The 23010-nt window shown below is 42.7% G+C and overlaps 1 protein-coding gene across 1 annotated transcript; it reads right to left on the reverse strand.

Annotated features, from left to right (window-relative positions):
* Positions 1–1871: 1871 nt before the first annotated feature.
* Positions 1872–21948, reverse strand: LOC119724848. The gene is made up of 19 exons (XM_038196119.1): positions 21449–21948; positions 16647–16877; positions 15239–15396; positions 14753–14912; positions 13669–13769; positions 13066–13204; positions 12695–12943; positions 11953–12198; positions 11244–11492; positions 9989–10102; positions 9428–9552; positions 8958–9104; positions 8416–8839; positions 7372–7574; positions 7060–7221; positions 6343–6464; positions 5689–5951; positions 5407–5479; positions 1872–3648 (listed from the first exon to the last, which is right to left on the reverse strand). The coding sequence occupies exons 1-19, from the start codon at positions 21525–21527 to the stop codon at positions 2985–2987; spliced, it is 3909 nt and encodes a 1302-aa protein (XP_038052047.1). The 5' UTR covers positions 21528–21948; the 3' UTR covers positions 1872–2984.
* Positions 21949–23010: the final 1062 nt, after the last annotated feature.

The raw sequence follows: 23010 nt of genomic DNA on the forward strand, positions 1-23010 counted from the left end.
AAAATATTGACCCTACCATTTGGTTTCCTTTTTTTTTTACTCACCCTGAAGAGGGGATCCGTTCGTAATTCCGTTACTGATTCAGTGTATAGTGAAGAGTTGACCCTATTATTTCCTTCTGTATATCCTCTCAGTTTCCTATGAGATAATGGTATCCAACCTTACGACCTTTTCATGATAATGCTTTTTATTACTTCCGCTAACTATAGAGTTTGCCTGTTGCAGGAAGAGATGCAGCTTAAGCCAATTCACCTGTGGTTTTTTTTTTTTTTTTCAAGTAACCTGGCGAAAAGAGCAGATAATTTTGTAAATCTGGTTGCCTTTTTAAGCTCTGGCGGCTTCTACACGTCACTTCGTGGTCGGTTGGTCGTTAGGTCTGTCCCCGGAAAATTGACCAAAAAACGGGCCCTCTATAAGTTTGCCATAAAATATAACTATTCCAACTGGCCGAACATGGACCAAATGCAATGCCGTCGTTAGTAAATTCACTCTTGGCGAAAGATTTCGGAACGCGCCCTTTGGCCTCGATCGATTTGCATGCGCGTCTATTCAAATGAGGGCCATAGTTTATTAGGCACTAGCGCTTGTTTAATACTTAGTCTCTTTTTAAATGACTTTTACTATTTTTCTGAATAAAACACAGCTTTTATACTTCTTCTTCAAATCAGTGTACCCTTGACCTAAATCTTTTAACAGCTTTCTTGAGTGATTCGTCTGCAGCTGCAGGAAAACGGTATAGAAATTCAAAGGACCTTCGGCTGCAGTCAATTAATTAATACTCAATCAAATCCACAAAGGTATTACCTCTCTCTCGTAAATTATAACAAAGAGCTCTGTTCCCCGAGACAATCCCCAGAGAAAATTAATTTTGCAGAATGAAAAAAGGGTCCATGATTGAAGACAGTCTTAATAGGATTTCTCATAAACCTTTAGAAGATTAAAGAAAAACACGGGGGCGCGTCAGGTATTTATCAAATGCCAAGGCCTTCTGTCGTAAAAATTGGTCAGTTATTTTTCAATAACAATTCGGCCGATTCTCACATAGGATTGTAAGAATTCCCTCACAAAAGGAGTGTTGTTTTCTAAAAAGGTGGATATCACTGTTGCTTGCTTGGCTGGTATATCTCCTTGACCGCTGGGGAAATTACCAATGAGATCCTGTTGATAACGAAACTGGTAGGAAATAGACTGGTCCTGCACGGTGTCCCATTTGCACATGAGCGTAACATTGAGGTTTCTGCCCCGAATGACATCACAGTTTTGCTCATGAATATTGAAATTCACATCAGCATAAAAACAAAAAAGGCACCAAAACACCCTTGCAAATGGAAAATAAAAATTGAAAATAAGGTTGAATGGGACACAATGGTGCATTTTGAAGAACTGCATTAATAAAATTACATTGCATGCCCTTTAAAACTTTTGAAAATTTGATTTACAGGAAAAGATCAGCACATTTCAGTCTAAAGACTAAAGAGGAAGCAATTGACGCATTTTTACTTTTTGTATCGTATGACCGCAAACAGATATAAATACCCGACCACGTAAAGCCGCAAAGCATTTCCAACTAATCCGAAATTTCCAAATGTCTAATTCTAAAAATATCAAATTACCGTATGATTTCTCTCAGTCATCACGCTCGACTGCCAAACCACAATTATATCGTTCAGAGAGCTGTACCGGTCTGTACCCCAACCGCCTTCTTAAAAAAAATAACAGGAAATCAAACGTGTGAGGGAATGACTAACGTGGTACCAGTACAGGAAACGTGTGATATTTTGACAAGGTAAAACAAATTCGGACACAGAAAAAAAACTGCGATAACAGATCACGAATTCAAATTAACTTGACCACACTATTAAGCAAGCAGCTTTCAATATTAACATTTTGTTTATTTACAACCAAACATCACCAAAGTTAAGAGCTCCATCTGTCGACTCAAAGCTTAAGAAACACGAAAGAGCACAAATAAATTCTAGCGCATGTAGGCCTACAACTCTGCACTATGCTATTCTGATATTAGTAGCAGTACTGATTAGTAGTCGCATTGTTTCTGAACACACCCAACATGACGTCACCAGGTCAAAGGGCGTCGTTTCCTCGGCGCACGTGACTTGGTGACGTAAGAGCGTTTGGCCGATTATGAAAGAGCCACTACACTTTAGTGTCCCTTACCGAGAAAAAAATCTGACTAACATTTCAATTCTTTTTCAAATATGAACATGTACGCCTACTTATTGTTAGAGACTTAAAGTACTATCTTGAAAATGATGCTCTTTGTTTAATTCTAATTATATTTTAGAGTCAGTACAAAAGTTTACAAAAGAGACTAAAAAAGGATTACTTGAAAAGAATATCAAAAATATCTACATATTTACACACGTCTTTTGGCAAAGACACCATTATTTCATATCTGTTTGGCAGTTGGTCCTTGAAAACGTCGGTGAAATTTGTAATATTACACTAGATTCGCAAACTGAACATTAAAATTTGACCTGTTCCTCAAGAATTCTTTAATTTTCCTAGTCAGAAGTGAAATACATGAAATGAAGGGTGATTTCATGAAAATTACGAGACAATAACGTCCAATCAAAGGTTATAATGTGTTCACACTATAGTTCAACCATTTTACGCTCAAGTCTATGCGATTGGTGCCGTCCCACTGGTATTCCGCGTGAGCTTGACTTAATTGCGTGGCTAACGTGCCACGGGGTGTCGGGAACCAGCTCAAACCATCAGTTCAAGATAAGCGTCTGGTTCCCAGTGTGTGCAATGCGTCAAGGTATAAAACAAATGGGAACTGCACATCAGCTCCAGCCTGTTGCAGCATTAGGCTCGTCCTATTAACCATCAAAGGACTGTTTGTTGTACAATACAAATAAATGCTACACAAAGCTTTAAGTTATAAGTTGAAGTGTGATGTTGCTGCTTTGAATTAAAACCAATAGTGAAAGCTCCATCTAAAATGGCTGCCGTAAACATGCTCAAAACAAGCTGTGCTTTTTCCTTCCCACAGTGCCGTTCTCCGAGCTGTAAATGCTGAACGGCCGAATGACATTTGTCCCGTTGCTAACCTGTGACATCTGTGACGTGTAAGAGATGTATTTACTCTCCTCCCAACGGCTGCTACCGTCCCCGGACCAGCTCGTGTACATGTAGATGTCCAAGCCCGGACCGTCTTCCTCCGAGAGCTTGGCCGGGCAATTCCACTTATCGACGGCGAAGACGCTCTTGCGCGCCCGCTCCTGGATTTTGTAGGTCTGACCGCGGAGGTTGCACTCAATGGGGAGGGCCTTACGCCAGGCCTTGCGGACATCAGTCGAACGGACGCAGAACAGGACAAACACCAAGAAGCCCTGGACCGAGTTGGCAAGGCAGAAGATGAGCTGGTAGACAAAGGTACCCAGAGTTATGGACAGGAACCCGAACGCCCAGGACAACCCGAGTAGGACGGACATGCACACGGCGTTTTGCAACCGAGAGGAGAGCTTTTGGAGTTGGGTCCGCTGCTTGTTGACCGCGTCTCCCATGTCGTTCTTAACGAGGCTGCGCACCACGAGGACAAAGGTCACCAGGTTGTGGAGGAGAACCAGCGCGATTGGTACCAGGAGGCCGTAGTACTGGGCGGGGCCAACATACAGGAAGCAACTGCACAAAGAAATATTTTTTTAAAAAAACACAAACACAAATCAGAAAAAAAAACAGGACAATATTCATTCCCTATAAAAATAAACGTTTCCGAAACATGTTGGGCAATGTTGTTCTTCGGCTCCCAAGGGCGGATCCAGAACACATTTGGGGGGGGGGGACCAACATTGTTTTTGTTCCCCGAAAGAGTCGGTACAAAAATGTTCCGCCCCGAATTTAATATGAAAAGCAATGGGGGGCAGGATTCTTCGTCGCATTGGTGCATTGTGGCGCAATTTTAATGATCTACGCAGTTGCTGCCTTCTTGCGCCTTTTAAAGTGATTTTAAAAAAATGGGTTTCTTTTTTTTAGGTGGGTGGGTAGGGGGGCATGGCCCCCGTTGCCGCACCCCCCCCCCCATCCGTCGCTGACCGCTCCTTTTGTATGGAATTACCACAACTTTAATTCGAGTAAAATTTTACCAACTCTTGAGAAAATAATTGCAAAAAAACCAGAAACTATTGATTATTACAATAACCGCAGAAGAATAAACCACAAAATAGAAAAAAAATAGTTAGCGAAAGAATTTTGGATATACTGCGATTGTACTCCTCAATTGTAATGAAAGTAACTGTTGTTATTAAATTCAAGTAAAGGTTTTCCAAAGTTGGGAAGATATTGGCCAAAAATAATCGACATGTTCATATCTTGACCAACGTTTGGCTTGAAGTTCAGCAGTACTGCTCAATTCTGTAGGGTGCCAATTTGAATCGGTTCTTTTTCTTTATTTACATGATGAAGAGTAATTATTTATCCATAATCTAAATATTTAGGGCCTATCCATATATTCACCCATGACTTACGAGTTTTTACAACCAACAAATACAGCTCTCTGACATCGGTTCTTTTTTTTTTTAGCCTGTCCGGTTTTGGACACTGTATGCGCTCATCACCCAACGCCCGTTTAGTTCACACTTCCCAATTACGAATCACCATTTTTTGCCGTTTCTATTGTCGCTTGCAAATTTGTGCAGAATAAACAACGTGACTGCTACAATAGAGAGCCCAGCAGCTGAACAATATTCACAACAAGAGATAGAACTTCAATTTTCAATTTTCTTCACAGCGCGGGATATGGGAAATTAAAATTAAAGTTGGCCTGCACTTTGTTGAGAAGAACGAGACATCGGGTTTGTATGATACTGGCCGTGGTATGCGGAGATACTCTGCTGTAAACTGTCGAGTGACAAACGACCGTTGCATGTTGACATAAAAGGCGGGCTTTAAATTAGCTCCTGGGGCTGTGACATTTGGCGGAATGTCAAAGTGTTTATTATTCCCAGAAATCTAAACTCCATCATTCTTAAAATGATGTCTTCATTTCATTTGGGGGGGGGGGAAATTAAATCCAACATGCCCAATTGTGTCATTGAACTTTAAGGAAACGTACACGCGGTCCCGGTGTCATATAAAATTTGGACTCCTATGAAATCTCTTTCCATTTACTGTGGCTCTAACCCTCACCTCGTGAACTGTGCGTTCACTGGGGCATGCGCAATACAACCATAAGACTGTATATCGTGGAGTCCAAATTTCATGCTACACCGGTAGGCATGCCCGAGCAGATGGGAGTTGTATACGCGTGGTGAAGATTTAATACAATCACAAGTCATAAATCAGGGTTGGTTAATGACCCAATTTGTCAGCAGCTCCCGATTGTCTACGGCTGTTTGATCCGATTTGTCTACGGCTGTTTCGTGTACGGTTCTTTATACTTACAAATCGTCGTGACGGTATGTTCCCATCGGGAAAGTAACACCGAACGTGACGGCGACGATAATCAGCGGTGTACCTGAACGAGGGGGAAAAGATTTTTTTCTTTTTAGCGACAATTTATTCTTTCAGTTTGTAAAAGTAGAAATATCCTCAAATTTCGGGATTGATGCAAAATCTCTGGGGTTCTTTCTTCCAAGATTCAAGACTGTAGTAAAATGTTCTCTTTTCTTTCTTTTATCTAAGCTCTGAAATGGCATGCCATTGGATAACCCGTAAAAGACTCACCCCAGGCGAAGGTGCAAGCCTTGAGCATGAACCTGGACTCCCTCCCCTTGAAGACCCGGACGAGGAGGAGGTACATATTGCGTGCCTCGACCCCCATCCAGCACATGGAGGCGAGCGTGAAGTAGTGGATGACGGCCGCGACGGCAGTGCAGATGGCCCCGTTGTTCGTGGCGTCGATGCCCGCTAGGAAAGCCACGTAGAGACACAGCAGGGCCATACACAGATGCATCAGGATTTGGCGGGAACGGGTGGCGCGCAAATTTCTGCCAAAATAATCGGACAGATTAATCTGATTAAAACAAGTAGTAATTTCCCGTTTTATCATCTGTGTAAAAAAAATAGTGTTTTGTAGCTGCTCACACGTTTTTTGTTTTAATTTTAACCGAAAAAATAGAATTTGTTTTTTTATTTATTATTTTTCTGGCTAAACAAAAAATAGTCACTTTTGGACGCGACGTCGAACAAAAAAGTAAAACATCTGCCCACGTACGTGGCACGTTCAGTTATGGAACAAGTAATATCGAACTATTTGGGGGAAAATGGAAAAATGGAAAAAAAATGGGAAAAAAATACATGATAAAAAAGAAATCTATTTTTTGTTGAAATGCAAGGAGGAGCTTTCAGTCTTTTACTTGCACTGATAATGTCCCTTACCCAAACACAACAAACGTAAACAGAGTCAGAGAGACGCCCCCTATCGACAGAGCGCAGCCAACTGCGCTGATGAAATCCAGAAGGAACTGCGCGACTGGTGGTAGAGATTCATCCTTCATGCCCTATAAGGGAAAAAAAGGGGAAAAAATCTGATAAAGTTCCATCATATTTATATTTTTATTTGAATAATTTGTGACGACGATTGGGTTGGTAGTTGTACAAGCTGTGCTCACGTGATTTTGAGCATGCGCAATAGACACATATAGAGAACAATAGCTAAAACTGAGATTGGTATTTTTAAAGCTCTGACAGGATATTCTACATGTCACTTGGTTGTCAGTCGGTCGGTCGGTCTGTCTGTCCCGAGAATTGACCAAAAATATGGTGTTCCATATGTGCCATGCTTCGCATTTTTCGGCGTCGCATTTTTTTCAGCTCTGGCAGGGATCATTTTGATCGATTTCATGCAAGACTTCTTACAACACGACCACAGCTTATTGTGCACTCGCACTTATTTACTGAAACTTCACTTTCGGCTTCGTGTAAAAGTGAAGTTTTCTACACCAAGACTGACCCCCAAGTTAACTTTGTTATCAATCACTAATAAAAGATGCAGGGTTTATGTTTTTTTAGTTTTAAATGACTTTTATGGAATTTTCATGGGGCTTATTTAATCTCAGACCTGAATCAAGACTAGGCGGTTAAAGCATCACCTACCATAAGCACAGCGAAGTTTGTGAGATGGTAACAATGGCATATGATACGGCCATCCTTGAACCCAGCGTACGTGCATCCGTCTGACGACCAATCACCAGTGCCGTTGTCCAGACTAAAATCCCAGAACACGCACTGCGCAACTCCAATAGACTCATTCCAGTCCTTCAATTAAACCAAAAATATGCAAAAGAAGAAAACGTCATTAGAATAATTAAATAGTTGCAAGTTGAAATATTACTATCATAATTTAATTCAAATTGAATAAATGATTGAGGTAGAAATTAAAATCACAAGTCTCTAAATTCCACAAACCTGGTGAGGAGTAAATTCCACGACCACCGGCTGAGACAGGTTCCGCAGCTGAACGCCCTCAACGGTGGCAGAGATGACACGACCGGAAGTGAAATAGTCACCGGAAGTATTCCGGGAAGCGAGCACGCGGCTGGCGTTCTTCGCGGGAAACAGGCCGTCGCTCTGGTACATGACGAAGCTTATACGTAGCGGCACTGGACTCCCTGACAAGAAAAAGGCGTGCGAACAAATTGACAAACTTGCAGCGCCCTCAATCAACAGCGTCCTCAATCGACAGCGATCGATCGGCATTTTTTGTTGTGACAGGTGACATGTAATTATAGTTTCAAGTAAACATGTAAGCTCCATCCATGAAGGATGTCTAGTTGAGTGGATAATTATTGGGAAATGATGGCATGTGTTTACGTTCTGATAGGGCTTTGAATTATGTATCTCCAAGGTGATATCAGGTGGCACGCGTGATGACGTTATCATGACCTCATTTAAATTCGGGCTATGACTGTCCCTCATAATGACGTCAACATTTGTCATAGCTCAGTACGTACCAACTATAGTTACAACCAAATAAAACCTAATGCTGTTCATATTAAAACAAATAAGCATCCGCAGAACAAGGAAGGCGGTAGCAATAAAATAGGTGTATAAACTGGATTTGAGGAAACGGTGACCCAATCTAGACCAGCGGAAATGTTTTTGGTTTTTTTCAGATGAGACTTCCGAACTGTTTGTGACGTAGCCCCTATGAATCCGTTGAGACAACATCATTAAGTTGTTTTTGTGGTTAGCCTCGAACCCACGTCTGTGCGGTTGCGGTTGGCGTGTGTGTACTGCACTGACTCACTAACCTTGATATTTAAAAGTAAACACCGAGCCTACGGGAAAATTGCTTTTTCCGGATTCAGTGTTTGTTCAAAAAAAGTACAAAACACACTAAAAGCTTTAAATGGTACAAAGCATTCGTGGCAGACTGACCCGATGAACAATAACTTTTTGTCACGAATGTCTAATTAGTGAACTCATTTGAAAATTACATATTTTTTTTACCAAATCCGAGACTATTTGCCACTGCAGTTCCAATATCAGCCGGCATGGTTATTGCTGTGTCGATCGGCCACGACATACCACGGGAGTCCCCCCTCTCTCTTTTTGGTACGATCCGCACACCCCCGTCCTGCAGAATGGAGGTGTCTGGGTCATCCGCGTCCAATACGGACAAGAACTGGGTTTCCTCGTCTTGTTGGTAGGGCTGCAGCGTGACGACGTTGACAGCCAGACTGCGTTCCGTGACCTCCAGAAAGTTGAGGTCACGTGTAACCAATGAGATTTGAGCTTCAAGAGACTGGACAATGCTGGAGGAGGCCCTACTGCTTGAGGGCGCTTCCTCGCCCGTCGATGCACTGTAGGTGACGTCATGCTCGCTGACTGACGTAATAACGCTGTTGACTGTTTCAATAACAGCTTTTGTAACCTATAATTGGTGACAGGAAATTTAAAAAATGTCAATAAATAATTGTCAATTTTTTAATACAATATTGAGCTATATCCGTTTGCAGCCCGAAGGCGACTTTTTTTATCATGATCGTTACCTCAAGTAACGGCGACCCTGCCTCGACTATATTCTGCAAGATGCTGGCGACGGGTTCGAGGTTGTCTGCGAGCTCTGACGTCATGTTTGAGACAGTCTTGGCTACGGCCTGGGAAACCTCCATGACGTTCCCTTCACCAATGGAAACCTGTTGGTGTCAAAGGTCAAAAGTATTCGTTATTAAATTTGACATCCTCGCTATCTTGATAAAGTGCGTTATCGACGCGCATGCGCGTTGATATCAGGTAGGCCCACAGCACTCAAAATGACTGATAAATTGAGTAATTACGAGTATTTACTAGAAAAATCATTGCTTCTCTTTTAATCATTAATCACTCTTAATTGTTCATTAAGCTTAAAAATATAGCTTAATTTGAGTGGAGGTTAATTGATATGTAGCTGCTGCCACCAAGTGTCACAAAATCGCCAACGAACGCAGACTGCGCATGCTCTGCAGACTTGTTTACGTACCTTCCGGAGATCGTCTAGATCGACTGAGTCTCTGACCGCACCACAGTCGTTAAGTCTCGGCTCACGCCACACCGCACCCCGATTCTCGTCCGGTACGCACTCACGCAATGCACGTATGCTGCCAGCTACAACGGAACGATTTGAAATGAGACTCATTTGGGCGAGGAAGGAAGAAGGAAGTCAACGCCAGTTCGCATGCACAAGATGTTGCCACGATGTGAGCTGTTCGAATGTGTAAATCATGCACACAAGAATGTCCAGTTTGTGAATGTTGAACGTGTTTTGGAGCTTGTTCAGTTAACCAGAAATGTTGTGAAAAAGCTTAAGAACGAAAGAAAGGTAAAATCGCCATTCACATTTATTTTGTTTCACATCTTCATGTTTTCATGTTAAATATATATATACAGCCTCTTAAGATTGGTTAACATAACCAATCATTGGTTCAAATAACCAACAATTGGTTAAAATGTGTCTAACCAATCGATTGGGTGGACACATATTACCCACTTGTTGGTTATTTCAACCAATTTATTTAACCAATCTGTTTTAGAGTATATTTACCGTTTTCAGTATAGACGGAGCATCGCTCGCGTGAAGGCACCAGATCGTGCGGAAGGGCGGATGTCCAAGTCAAAATCCCCTCAGAATATGGAGTGATCTCTGCCTGACATTGGGCTGTGTTGAGAAAACAAAACTACGACATAAGTAATACCACGACATTATCCAAAACAAGCGACTGGTTTTGTGAAGCAAGCGAGGTGTTTGTGTTTCTAATTAGGCACTTTAATTTGGCCAATTGTAGGTACCTGCTCAGCTATGCACTGAAATCTGCCAAGCAAATTAAGATATCTTTCTGAGAAGAAAACGGTCGTATGTTAAATGCCATTCTATTGCTGTTATTTATTTCTGGTAATGAAACCAAGGATTCCTCAAAAGCGCCCAATAGGTACTGTAGCTCGCAAGCCTAAAGAAACCTGTGGAGAGAAGACAATGAGAAGAAATTACAGTTTTTAAAGTGGGAGGAAAACCCCAGAATGATATTTTAGGAAAATTCCCACGGAATCGGGTAGGGACTGAAAACCCAATGCACATGTTGGTCCAGGCGGGATTCGAGCCCGGGTCACAGCGATGGACTAAGGCGAGGAAAGAACCGCTACGCCAACCTGACTGCCCAAAAAATGCCATGAGAGTATGTTGCGTGAGTGAAGCACAGCTTAATATTAAACTATTGCTCAGCAAAATATGTAAACCAGCGAAACTCAGCAGAGAACCAGTGAATAGTGATGTACTTTGCATGGCGTGTGTTGCCGATGACCAGCTTCGTCTATTTTACGTTCATCGTTAGGCCCCTAATTTACATGTGCTTTGCAGCCCCAACAAGTTTGACCGTAGGGTACCAGCCAATACCAGCGTGTGATGTACACTGTCTTTGACTGGTACTCTGTTGAATCGCTAAGCATTTTATTTCCTGCTTACTGGGTGCGTTCGAGTAGCTCAACCGGATCGACTCTGGTAAAGGCACACGGGGGGAGCACGGACATCCGGGCTAATCGAACACTCAACCGAGGGCCATCACGATCCTCACGTGTTGTCCGTAGATAGCCGCGGTCGTAGCCACTGACAAAATGCCAGTTTTGGACTGGGTTTTAGTTTCAGATACTGATTCCACCACTGACTCTGCTCCACGAGCAGGGTCTGTGCGGGTGGCTGACCCGGGTGAGCCCGAGAATGACGTGAGATCTCATCGAACGGCACGGGGCTGACCCGTGTCGACCCGGGTGAGCTAAACGAACGCACCCACAGCAAGTCCACCCACCTATCTTGACCGTCACGTTGAAGCTGCACGTGCCGTTATTCCCAGCCGGGTCCGAGGCGGTGTATGTCACCGTGTGGGTCCCGAGACCGAACCGCTGGCCGGGCGTGTGCGACGGTACGGTCGGGCCGACGATATCGATGTTGTCCCCGGGGAGCGGTTGGTTCCAGTACACCGGTACCTCGGACTCGTTGCGGCCTAGGTACCGGGTCTGACTGGCTGGGCAGTCCGAAAACGTAGGCGAGACTTCATCTGTTACAAACAAACATCAGTTTAAAAATATATATATCCAAGGAAAGTGTTATTTTGCACACATTCTTGACGTAACAATCAGAAAGGAACCTTGAAATTTATAAGAAATAAGTTCCTTAAAAAAGGAACTATGGCTGGTTAATATGGCTGCACACAGACGCATGCGCTCTACTACGTAAAACCCGGAGGTCCCATTTGAAATGGCTTCGAACTGAGACATTTTTTTGATATTTTTGATAGTTCTCTATGATTGATTACCATTGGTATTGAACCTGACGTGTTTCAACTGCAAATTGGGGGACCAAAGAGTTGCAAGTGTGGTACCAAGCACCCGCAAAATCTCACGAGGTTTCAATGGTTCGTATCGGCCATGTTTGGAAGACTGGGGGCGAACTGGTCAAAAAGCGACAATGTACGCTGTCCAGTCCGTATAATAGAAATCAGTGGCGCGTACCCTTACCAAGAACGATAACCTGAAATACACAAAAGTTCTCGTTTCCGAACGTGTCCCGCGCGATGTAAGAGACATCAGTGATGCCGAAGTTGAACAAGTCTCCCGGCGCGTGCGAGTTGACCAGACTATACCTCCCCGTGTTGTCCGTGACGTTGGGTTCGGTCCAGTTGACTCGTATTGAGTCCATGGACTGGGCAGTCAGGCTGGCCGTGACGGGCTGGGGGCAGTTGTGGACGACCGGCGGCTCAAGGTCTGGAGGGAGTTGCGAGATGATAATAAAGAGAAGATTCAAATCAATTCATGAGGGGTGAACAACTGTTTCACGATCAGTTCCACGATCACTCGTTATTTTGAAAGATGATCACCACATTTTGGTAATGTGTGCCGGCAAGTTGTTTGTGTTCAATGAAAACAACCATTCCTCTGGGTTTTTTAAGAATTTTTTTAGTAGTGCCCAGCAGTTCTAGGAGAGCCTAGTCTAGGAGAGCCCCTAGACCATAGATATAGAATAAAAAGTTGCCCTAGACACAAGAAATGTTTCTTTTTGGGCAATCCTTCGGAGTACGTGCGACGCGCACACCAATCTCCTTATAAGGTAAGGAGTTGTAGAGGGACATTTCATATTATTCAGAGGGGTGTTTCATAAAACATGAAGTAAAATTGTTGAACAAAATGGTTGGCAACGTCTAGTTATTGACTTTTTTATTTTTGGAACGAAAGTATTTGTTACGACAGCTTTTTATCCAACCTTTAACGGAGACTGTGAAGTTGCAGAATTCCACGTTGCCCGATTTGTCCCGAGCCACGAACGAGACCAGCGTGTCCCCTACGGGAAAAGCCACGCCGGACTGGTAGTTCCCCGCAGGCGCCGAAACGACGCGGGAGTTGTCAAGGGCAACGATGGGTTCCCACGTGACCACGGCCGTAGCAACGCCCGTGTCCGTGCGCACCTCGATGTCGTCATCAGGACACGAAATAAAAGTTGGGTTTTCCTCATCTGAATATTGAAAAAAACCAATGTGAGTATAAATTAAAACTTCTTCTGAAATCAAGGCATTACTGAGGATGACGAACTTTCTCAATACATTTACAGGAGTTGCCCCTAGAGGGCGCCCTTACCAATTACGGTGACCGTGAATCTGCAAATGTCAACCTCGTTCCCATCAGTGTCAGAAGTGTACACGACCGTTGTTTCTCCGATGGGAAATTCGTCCCCTGGTGAGTGCGTCTTGTTGTACTCGGTTATCCCAATGGCCGTCTGCAAGGTTGAAAGAAAGGTCAATGTGAAAGGAGGCCCTCTGTTGGTGCGAGTTTGTTAGTTGCGTATGCCTTGATTTCTTTTGCAATTCGTTGTGTGTAATGAGGTAATTTCTTTTAAGAATTCATTAGTGCTCCTGTATTGTCCAGTTTCTCATCGCCCTATTTTGCTCTCAAGGCTTTTGTACAGTTAGGAAAATGCATGTTCCATCGTTTACGTACAATAAGTAAATAGCGCCCTGTACCACCATGCTACAAACACAAACGCCCTCTACAGGTGAGTAACTAAATGATGAACTTGTGCCGCCACCTTGCTAACTCCTTATGACTCGTACAGAGTGTCGGAATACTTTTGGTTGATTCGAAGGCGATTATAATTACAAAAATGCAGCACAACGCCTTGAGGGAAGACTAAGGTGCACATTGAAAAACTGTTAATCATGATTACACCGGTTAAGCACGTACGTGCAGTGTAGGCTCCAGCCAAGTCACTCTTGCCACCGCCTCACCCGGCTCCGTGGCTTGCACGATGTCACTCGGGCAGTCCATGCTCGCCAAACTGACCTCTGTTAAATTTAAAGAAGACAGCTGAAATGGGCCGTATTCACGAGTGAGTCGGTCATATGGAATTGAAAGTGCGGTAAATTAATCTTCATTTTTGGAACTTGCGAAGAAAATTGCACGCAAGTAAATTACTCATTAATTCAAGTCTGCTCGATCCAATGAATAATTTAATATTGGTAATTAAGCATTCACTAATATTTTAAGCAAGATTAACAAAAATGAGAGTAAAATAAGGCTGCATAGATAGTAAGGCACCTTTTCATTGAACAGTTAACAATTTATGAAATGCATGCAGGGAACTCGACAAAAATGGCCAACTCGTGCATAAGGCCCATTAATGATGCCAGTTAACAACACAGTGATGAAATACGAGTTTTTTCTTTAACCAAATACAAAAAAAAAACAAGGATATGAAGATAGCGCCCTCTTGTCAACGATGGTGGCGCCCTTCACAAAACCCGTTAACAATATTTTGTCACAGGCGAGGTCAAGGAAACCAGGTCGTGCACATTAATAGTACTACAGTCTACAATCCTTTAGCAGGGAAACGAGTATTTATTACCAACACGAAAATAATTGTGAAAAATACGTGCAGGAGTGCACATTGCTTTGATCTAGTATTTTGTGGTACGGTGGCCCTGTTATACAATCGTTGATACTAAAAATAAAATTCATTATTGCAATAAGGAGTTGATTCTTTATGAGAAGCCAGGCAGGAGTACGATGTCCGGAGTATGACATTAAACTACTGTGCCGCCCATAACATGGAAAAATTGGGGGACTGTTAAGACGTTGGTGGCAGCAAACAAATCGGTCCTTTTTCCATTGTTTGCATCATATTGAGCATCCGTGCTTTAGATTTAAAGTGACGTAACAATTAAAAGGGACCGGTATGTTTGCCGCCACCAATGTCTCAAAAGTCTCTCATTGTGACCTTTGACTGCTTCCTATGGACGAGAGAGGGCGCTACATCGTGACACCTTACCGTAGAAATCGATCCGTAGATGGGTGGGCGGATTGTTGGCCACGGCCTTCCGGCAGCCGAACTGGCCGGAGTCAGTTGCTAGGACGGGGTTGAGTGTCATGATCGCCACGCGGTTAGCATCGCCTCGAATGTCACGAACCCGTACTCGGGAATTGTCCACCTAAAATACCCAAATATCGCAAAAACCTTTTTTTTGTGTGTTAATGCTGATGAGGGACTTGAGTCGAGTCATATCTGCTCTCACTGATCGAAGGGCGGATCAAAAACACAATTTTTTCGGTGGGGGGGTCCCCGAAAAAGTTGGTCAACAATTTTACGGCGTGGGGTTCAGGGCCCGCCGGGGCCTCGAAAATTGTTTGGATTTTAAATGTTCTTAGCAGCTGCGTGAAATTGGGCCCTGATATTGTGACTCGGACTCGAGTCGGACTCAACAATTTTACGGCGTGGGGTTCAGGGCCCGCCGGGGCTTCGAAAATTGTTTCTTACCTGAATGTGTGGGGCCTCCAGCTCCGGTGTCTTCTGGGCGATCGTGCAGTGGATCTCTACCGAGTCTGTGGTTGGTGTGACGTAGATGGACAGAGAACCTGCTGATGTGACGCGCTGGACAGCGCCCCCACTGACGCTGATCTGTTGATTGACTTCCCCTATAGCGAATGGAGATTTTATCTGCAATTGTCGTTTTTCACTTCTTTTAAAGGGTGATCCTATCTCGAGCAGAGTAATGCAAATCGCCAACATTTTCGAAAAACCCAACCAACATTACCTCCACCAAACGATCGTCAATCGTCGACCCTATTGTCCTCTATTGTTTAATGCCCCCTATTGAATACAAAAACCAACTCAACCCAACCCATCCCAACCAAAACCCAACTCAACCCAACCCAACCCAACCCAACCCAACTCAAACCCAGCTCAACTCAACCCAACCAACCCAACCCAAACCAACCCAACCCAACCCAACCCAACCCAACCCAACCCAACTCAAACCCAGCTCAACTCAACCCAACCCAACCCAACCCAACCCAACACAACACAACCCAACCCAACCCAACCCAACCCAACCTAACCCAACCCAACCCAACCCAACCCAACCCAACCCAACCCCAACCCAACCCAACCCAACCCATCCCAACCTAACCCAACCCAACCCAACCCAACCCAACCCAACACAACCCAACCCAACCCAACCCAACCCAACCTAACCCAACCCAACCCAACCCAACCCAACCCCAACCCAACCCAACCCAACCCATCCCAACCCAACCCAACCCAACCCAACTCAAACCCAGCTCAACTCAACCCAACCCAACCCAACCCAACACAACACAACCCAACCCAACCCAACACAACCCATCCCAACCCAACCCAACCCAACCCAACCCAACTCAAACCCAGCTCAACTCAACCAACCAACCAAACCCAACCCAACCCAACCAAACCCAACCAAACCAAATCCAACCAAACCAAATCTAACCCAACCCAACCCAACCCAAAATCAACCCAATTCAACCCATCCCAGCAACCCAACCGAACCGAACCCAACCCAACCCAACCCAACCCTAACCAAACCAAACCCAAATCTTAACCCAACCAAACCCCAACTTAACCCAACCCAACCCAACCCCAATCTTAACCCAACCCAACCCGACCCAACCCAGTCTAGCCCAACCCAACCCCAATCTTAAAACCCAACCCAACCCAAACCACACCCCAACAAACTATACACCAAATTATACCAGATTTAATCAAACTAATTTTCACGTTAATAAAGAATTAGATAAAATACAAATGAGGAAATAAAAACAAAAGTAGTAAAGCCCTTTACAAAACTTAAAACAAAAACCGTTGGAAACAATAAGGGATCGGGAAAATAAGCCAACAAATCAAAACTTACGACAAGTTGGCGACTGGCCACCCCACTTTCCATCAGCCCTACACACCCGGCCATTCAAGTTCCCTGTAAGACGCATACCCCCGGGGTCGCTACACTGAGCCGTGATACGGGAGTCCACGGGATAGGCAATCACACTGTGCGTGCTGATGTCGACTCCGTTGATAAACTGCACGAGTCCGTCCTGTGGCGGCGGGGGCGGGCACCCCGTAACCGGGTCGCTTTGGCTGTAAACTGTTTAAAAGAAATATGGTAATTTTATCTTTTCCGAAATTAGGTTGGTCAAATTTGTTTGGGTAAGGTACCTCTTGCACCAACAATAACCAAAGTTACAATCATTTTGGCCATCTAAGTATGCTATTTCTATGGTTGACCACATAACAACATTTGCTTTATACCATTTTGTGACTATCGGACAAAGTAGTGAACGCATACATGATTATTATGACATTTTTTCCTGATTTACACTTTTTAAATGAAAGAAAATGGGTTTTGTCTCTTGTCTTTATAATTAGACTCGTTTTGCCATGCATCAGTTTACAAAAGAAAACTACCAAACAAGACACATTTTTCCGCGGATCATCTAAAAATAGCACCCATTGACGTCAAACACAGGACAAGCTCTCTCTTTTGGCGCGTAAACAGGACGAGACATTTTTCCGCCATATTTTTTTCTCGATTAGGCACTTTTGGCAAAGTGCAGGTGGCGGTAGCTCACGCAATGTGGTCATAACGGAAGGAAGGCTGGAAACAATAAGTGTCATTCGAAGTCTGGAAAGCTTCCCAAAATAACAACCTCATCAAACTCGTTTTGTCAGTCAATTATTGTTCGTAAATATCTAAGACAGTTAATCGATTCATATTGGTCGAGAGTGAGTATTTCACAGTTTTAAGTTCGCAGTACACCAGCACAGCTGCGTTCTGCGGCACTCGCGCAGTACGCGCGCGCGACGCGCTCGCCAATCTCCATATAAAGTAGTTGTTTACGACTTTTTCGCGAGATGGATGTACCATAATATAGCCAGAAGGGTGTTTCATAAAACATGAAATAGGCCTAAACTTTTGGAACAAAATCGTTGCAACGTTATAATTTTTCACTTGTTTTTGATTTTTGGACCGAAAAGTTTTGATTTTTTGACCGAAAAGGTATTTATGATTCGGAATAAATGCTTGGCCGGTATTAAACACCATGTTTAAGACTGAGTGGAGTCTGGACTCTGGTAATTACCCTCGCCTTCGGGTCGGATAATTAGCAGCATCGAGACTTCAACCGGTCTTAAATAAAGTGTTTAAAACTGGCCAAGCACACATATATACCCTTAAAAAAGTTTTCAATAATTGACATTTAACAAAAACAAGTCAACTTGATTCTGTTTTCAAGCATTTACAAAAAGAAAAAACCAAACCAACATGTTAACTATTTAACAGAATCATGTTTCTAAACCACAGATTTATAAGCAATAAAATTCACAATATTATGGTATTGCTTTACATGGAAATGCTCGCTTAAATGCTATTCTTATGAAACTTTTATTGTCGACAGAGCAATAAACTGAGAAATTATTTCCCTAAAATACATTGCAGATCTTTTTTTTATCTAATTTAGACAAAGCTCTGACGTCACTCCAGCCTTGACAACAGGAAGGCTGCGTCGTTTCCTAAGAGTGGTGAGTCGTAGCCTTTTTTCCAGTCTATAATTTCTCTATACCTGCGCGTAGACGCGACCTCGTGGTTTCCGCAATGGGCTATATGCGTGCAACCTTTCGAGGTCAATCAACTTGTGGTTTTAATTGACTAATGGGCTTGTTGTTTGTTTTAGGTGTTTTTTCTGGTTTGTGGTATTAACTTGGGAGTTGTTGCGGCCTTTTGTTTGTAATGTTGATCAAAACAAAACTGATTAAAAAAAAAAAGTTTCAAGGATTTTAGGTATTTTAGGGAAGTAATTTAGGGGAGTCAGGTTGGCGCATTGGTTGTTTCCTCGCCTTCCACCGCTGTGACTAGGTTTCGATTCCTGCCCTGGTCCACATGTGGATTGGGTTTTCAGTCACTACCTGATTCCATGGGTTTTCCCCCGAATATTCCTCTGGGGTTTTCCTCCAACCTCTAAAACTGTAATTTCTTCTCATTGTCTTCTCTCTATATGTTTCTTCAGGATTGCGCGATACGGTGCCTTGGGCGCTTTTGAGGAATCCTTGGTTTCAGTACCGGGGGGGGGAGAAATAATAATAATAATAATAACTATTACCCTGAATTGGACATTTGGGAGACATCCCCATAGACTTGTGCACAAAATTTTTCAAACTTAAATGTGCCCTAACCCAATAAGGGGAAATGGGTGATTAGGGAGACTAAAATTGTTTCAACTTAAAATGTGCCCTAACTCAATTTTCCCTTGTCCTTTTCCACGAATTTCGGTATTTTTACTAATTAGGCCACGAGCAACAAATATAACCTAATTGCGACGGTAAGATTTTGCCTCTAAAGGGGGTCTGTGCCATAGGGAGATAGTTATGCGTCTCTCTAAAAGCCGGTGTCTCCCTATTATCGAAAAAAATAACCATAAGGTGCCTCCCCAATGATACATTTAGTAATATAATTGTAATAATAATAAATAATTAACAATAATAAAAATACTATATGTTAATTGTACCTTTAAGAGACATTTTGTGGTCATCAATTATACCTTAGGGAGACACCGGACATTAGGGAGACATTTCGATGTCTCCCTAATGTCGCAAGCAGGCCAGATCGATTGCTCGTGGTCCAACACATAAATATAACGAACTTCGTGGGGGTATCGGACCAGGAAATATTGGGGTTAGGTGACATTAAAGATGGAAATATGTTGTGCACAAGTCTACAAAAATGTCCCCCAAATGACCCATTTCCCGTAAAGAGAATAATCATTATTATTATAATAAAGAGAAATTCCTAGTTGAAAAACAAAAAAAAGAGCTAAATTATAATGGTTTCTCTGCTAAAGGATCCTCTCGAGAAAAAAAAATTGGATTTGAAAGATGCTAAACAGGTGGATTTGAGGTAAAATTTGGATTTGATACAAACGAAAAGCGGGAAAGTGGCTAAGTTCAGTAGATTCAACAGGTCGGAGGTTCAACTCCCGTTCAAGTCAATTACTTTGATTTAACCTATATTTATGTCTCAGTTGTATTACTATCCCCAAAAGCAAGGATATAGCAAGTAAAAACGGAAGCATGCCTCAGATATCAAAATGGAGGTCGCAGTACAAATTGAACTTGAACTAAAAACATATGCTTGTCCAGGCTGGTATTCGTCTGTTTGTTAATATTAGTCATGAACATTCCCGTGGAAACTGCGCATGACCTTGAGGGCGCGATAAGAGGTCAAAGAACTTTCTCAGATGGCGGTGATGACTGATTCCAAATGGTGCTTGACATAGTCGTTGGAAAATGGATGGGTTGTTTTTAATGGATTGGCTTTCTGATGTGGAACATTGCTTAAAGGGCGCTGTAGGCCTAGCAATCGACAAGAATTGGATGTTGCGGCTGCACTTATGCTTTTATACACTACATATGAAGAGGTCTTTCACTTAAAAATAGTTTTAAATAGAAAACTTGTTAAGACCGAAACGTCAAGCCAGCTTATTCTGTTGATTTCAATACTTTTTAAATAGGTATTAACATTATTTTCAAGTGGAAAACCGGTTGGCCAGCGCTATTTTCTGGTTACTTGGTTTCTGGTGTTTTCTGAGCAAACGGCAATGTGTGGTTTTCGTTTTTTTCAACTTCCATTCACATGATGCCAGTACAGCTGTAACAGTAGAGTGGTAAAGTATTACAGCAAGATAAAATTGATAACATGAATGTTCTTGACCTAAACTTAATTTAAATGCTCTGAAATTAAGTGGACAATTGTTATCAAGCACACGTCAGGCTCGTCTAGTATGCGCTCTAATATTCATACCTGGCTTCTTACTCGAAATCGCGTATCGAGTTCTGAGCAGCGCAACAGCGATAAAGTAGTCCAATTTCAATCAATCAATGTAGCGTGAAATTAACAGGTGTTTGCTTAAAGGGTTAAAAAGAAATATTGCAATTCTGTGGTGGCCAACGATTAATAAGTCACTGAATTCCTACAGAGATAATACATCATTCAAAAACTTGATTATTTTTTTGTCAGGTGCTTTAGTTTTCGATCCATCATAGTGTCTCGTTTAGAGATCAGCAAAGAGCAAGCTCGATTTCTAAAACAAGACAAGCATAGTAAAAGCTAGTACCAGAACGCACAAAGTTCTATTCAGTTGATTCAGAATGGTTATTCACTGGAAGTATTTTATGTATGTTGTCAACACAATGGGCCAGATTTAGCCCTTTCGTTGGCGTTACGGGTGGTCCTATACGATAGCACTGCCCAGGTCACATGTGACAATCATTGAGTGAATCTGTCAGTCAGTGAGTAAGTCATTCTGCAATGGGGGAGTCAACCACTCAGTCAGTTAGACAAGTACAAAGGGGACTACATGCTGTCCCTCTAGATACATGAAAAGTGGTTTTTGATTTACAGGTAAAATAACAATAATTATAGGAACTTGTCTATGAGAACAGCATCTATTTGCTGATTAAAATTCACATGCAGGCAACAAAAGCAATTTACTATAATAAAAAAACCGATCCTTGACCACATCATAGCTTGGATCAAAGCCGCATTTTCATTTAGAAATCTTCAAATTATTCGGGAGGTTCATTAAAAGGGACTCGCTTTGTCGCGCAATGAATCAAATTGATGCGATCCGAAATGAGAGGAGTTCCTTAAATGGCGGCACTTACCAACGATGAGTAGAGAGGAGATAGCTATCATATGAAGAGTCAGTTTTCCCGGCGAGCAAATTCCAACTCTGGGGCTCATCTTGGAAAGCAATTTTTAGTCCTCGTTTTAGCAGAACTCGAAAGTTGTTCCCAAAAGCCCCACCGTTCGAGCAGCACGCACAACGAGCTTTTCAAGTCACCAAAAGGTGTCGGAATTAGACGTCCTTACAATTAACTGTGTGCTGTTCTGCCAAGTGGTAATCCACAAGACTGGCAATGACTTTTTATTTGCATGCGCTGTTTCGACACTAAGTTTGACACAAACTTCTCGCACGTACACTGAAGTGTCTGGTTAACAAGTGTCCGTTTCCTCAGTAAAGTAGTGGCACTCTCAGATAGGACAAAGTCAGTGGTTCTTCTTCCGTTTGCAACAATGATCATCTGGTATTCATACGGTAAGACGAGCAGTTTTTAGTCGCAGGAAACGGCAAGCGGACGTCCTCTGTAGACCGCTAGAGTGTCTAGGCCAACATGTTTATGTCATCATTTGATAGTCATTGGTTTGCTCTAGTAACACTCGTGTTTCGCGGACAACTCGGGTCAGGTGTCAACACGTGCCATGCCGTGCTGGCCTTTCTTTCCGGATTTTGGGGTTTTCTGGGCTCATGTTCCGTTTAGTTCCTAAAACTTCTGTAACATAACAACCGCAACCCGGAGCGCAGAAAAACATTCACTTGATTCCGAGTGGTAATTCACTGGGAGTCTTGTCATGCATTTGGCCAGATTTAGCCCATTCATTTGCGTTACGGAGTAAATCCTATACAATAGCACTGCCCGACTCAGGAGTGACAGTTAGTAACCCAGTCATTGAAAAAAAGGCACACAGATCACACAAGATCGGCCGCTTATACACATAAAGCAACCATATTATAGCCTATACGAAATAAAGGTTTTCGTATCTTGGTTGGAAAATGACTACATGCGTTTTATTTTGATTGTGGATTCATTAAATGACGTCACTTATGTACGGTGCGTCAACCAATGAAGTTGTTCCTTAACCCCATTACCGGACACTATAAATACCTTTTTCAGAAAACATTGCTAAAGTATAAATCTGAACTATGGCGAACAGGAATATATCAAACAAAATCAGTACAAAGTATGGGTACACAATGTCTGAGCACACGACAAACGGATGTAATAGTTTATAATGATATTTTTGTTGAGTCGCTTTCTGTAAGTGGTTTGAATTGGAAAAATGTTCGATATGCGATGTTCATGTCTAGAATCAAAACAACGATCTGCAGCTGTCACACTGTATATGTAAGACAGGAATTTCAAGAACAAATATGGAAGAAAATCGTGGCAAAATGTTCATGGACTCGAGTTAACTTCAGCGCAAGAGAGCTGTTTAAATAAGGGCACTCTATTGGCGGCAGTTTGAAAGGAGCTTCAAAATTATTCGTCGTTATGAAAAAGCGCTGTAGGAAATCACCTTTATTAAAATAGATCAGTGATTAATGTGCCCGCAAATAGGTAGACATTTCAAATAAAGCACTTTCAGAATTGTCTCTCGTCGATAT

Source organism: Patiria miniata, unplaced genomic scaffold (assembly GCF_015706575.1).
Source record: "Patiria miniata isolate m_02_andy unplaced genomic scaffold, ASM1570657v1 HiC_scaffold_18, whole genome shotgun sequence".
Classification (NCBI taxonomy): Eukaryota; Metazoa; Echinodermata; class Asteroidea; order Valvatida; family Asterinidae; genus Patiria; species Patiria miniata.

Coding starts and splice junctions, on each gene's coding strand:
- LOC119724848 (XM_038196119.1), bottom strand. CDS start 21,527: ATGAGCCCCAGAGTTGGAATTTGCTCGCCGGGAAAACTGACTCTTCAT. Junction 13,770..14,752: donor TCTACGGATCGATTTCTACG/GTAAGGTGTCAC, acceptor TAAATTTAACAG/AGGTCAGTTTGGCGAGCATG. Junction 7,575..8,415: donor GGCAAATAGTCTCGGATTTG/GTAAAAAAAATA, acceptor TTTTCTTGTCAG/GGAGTCCAGTGCCGCTACGT.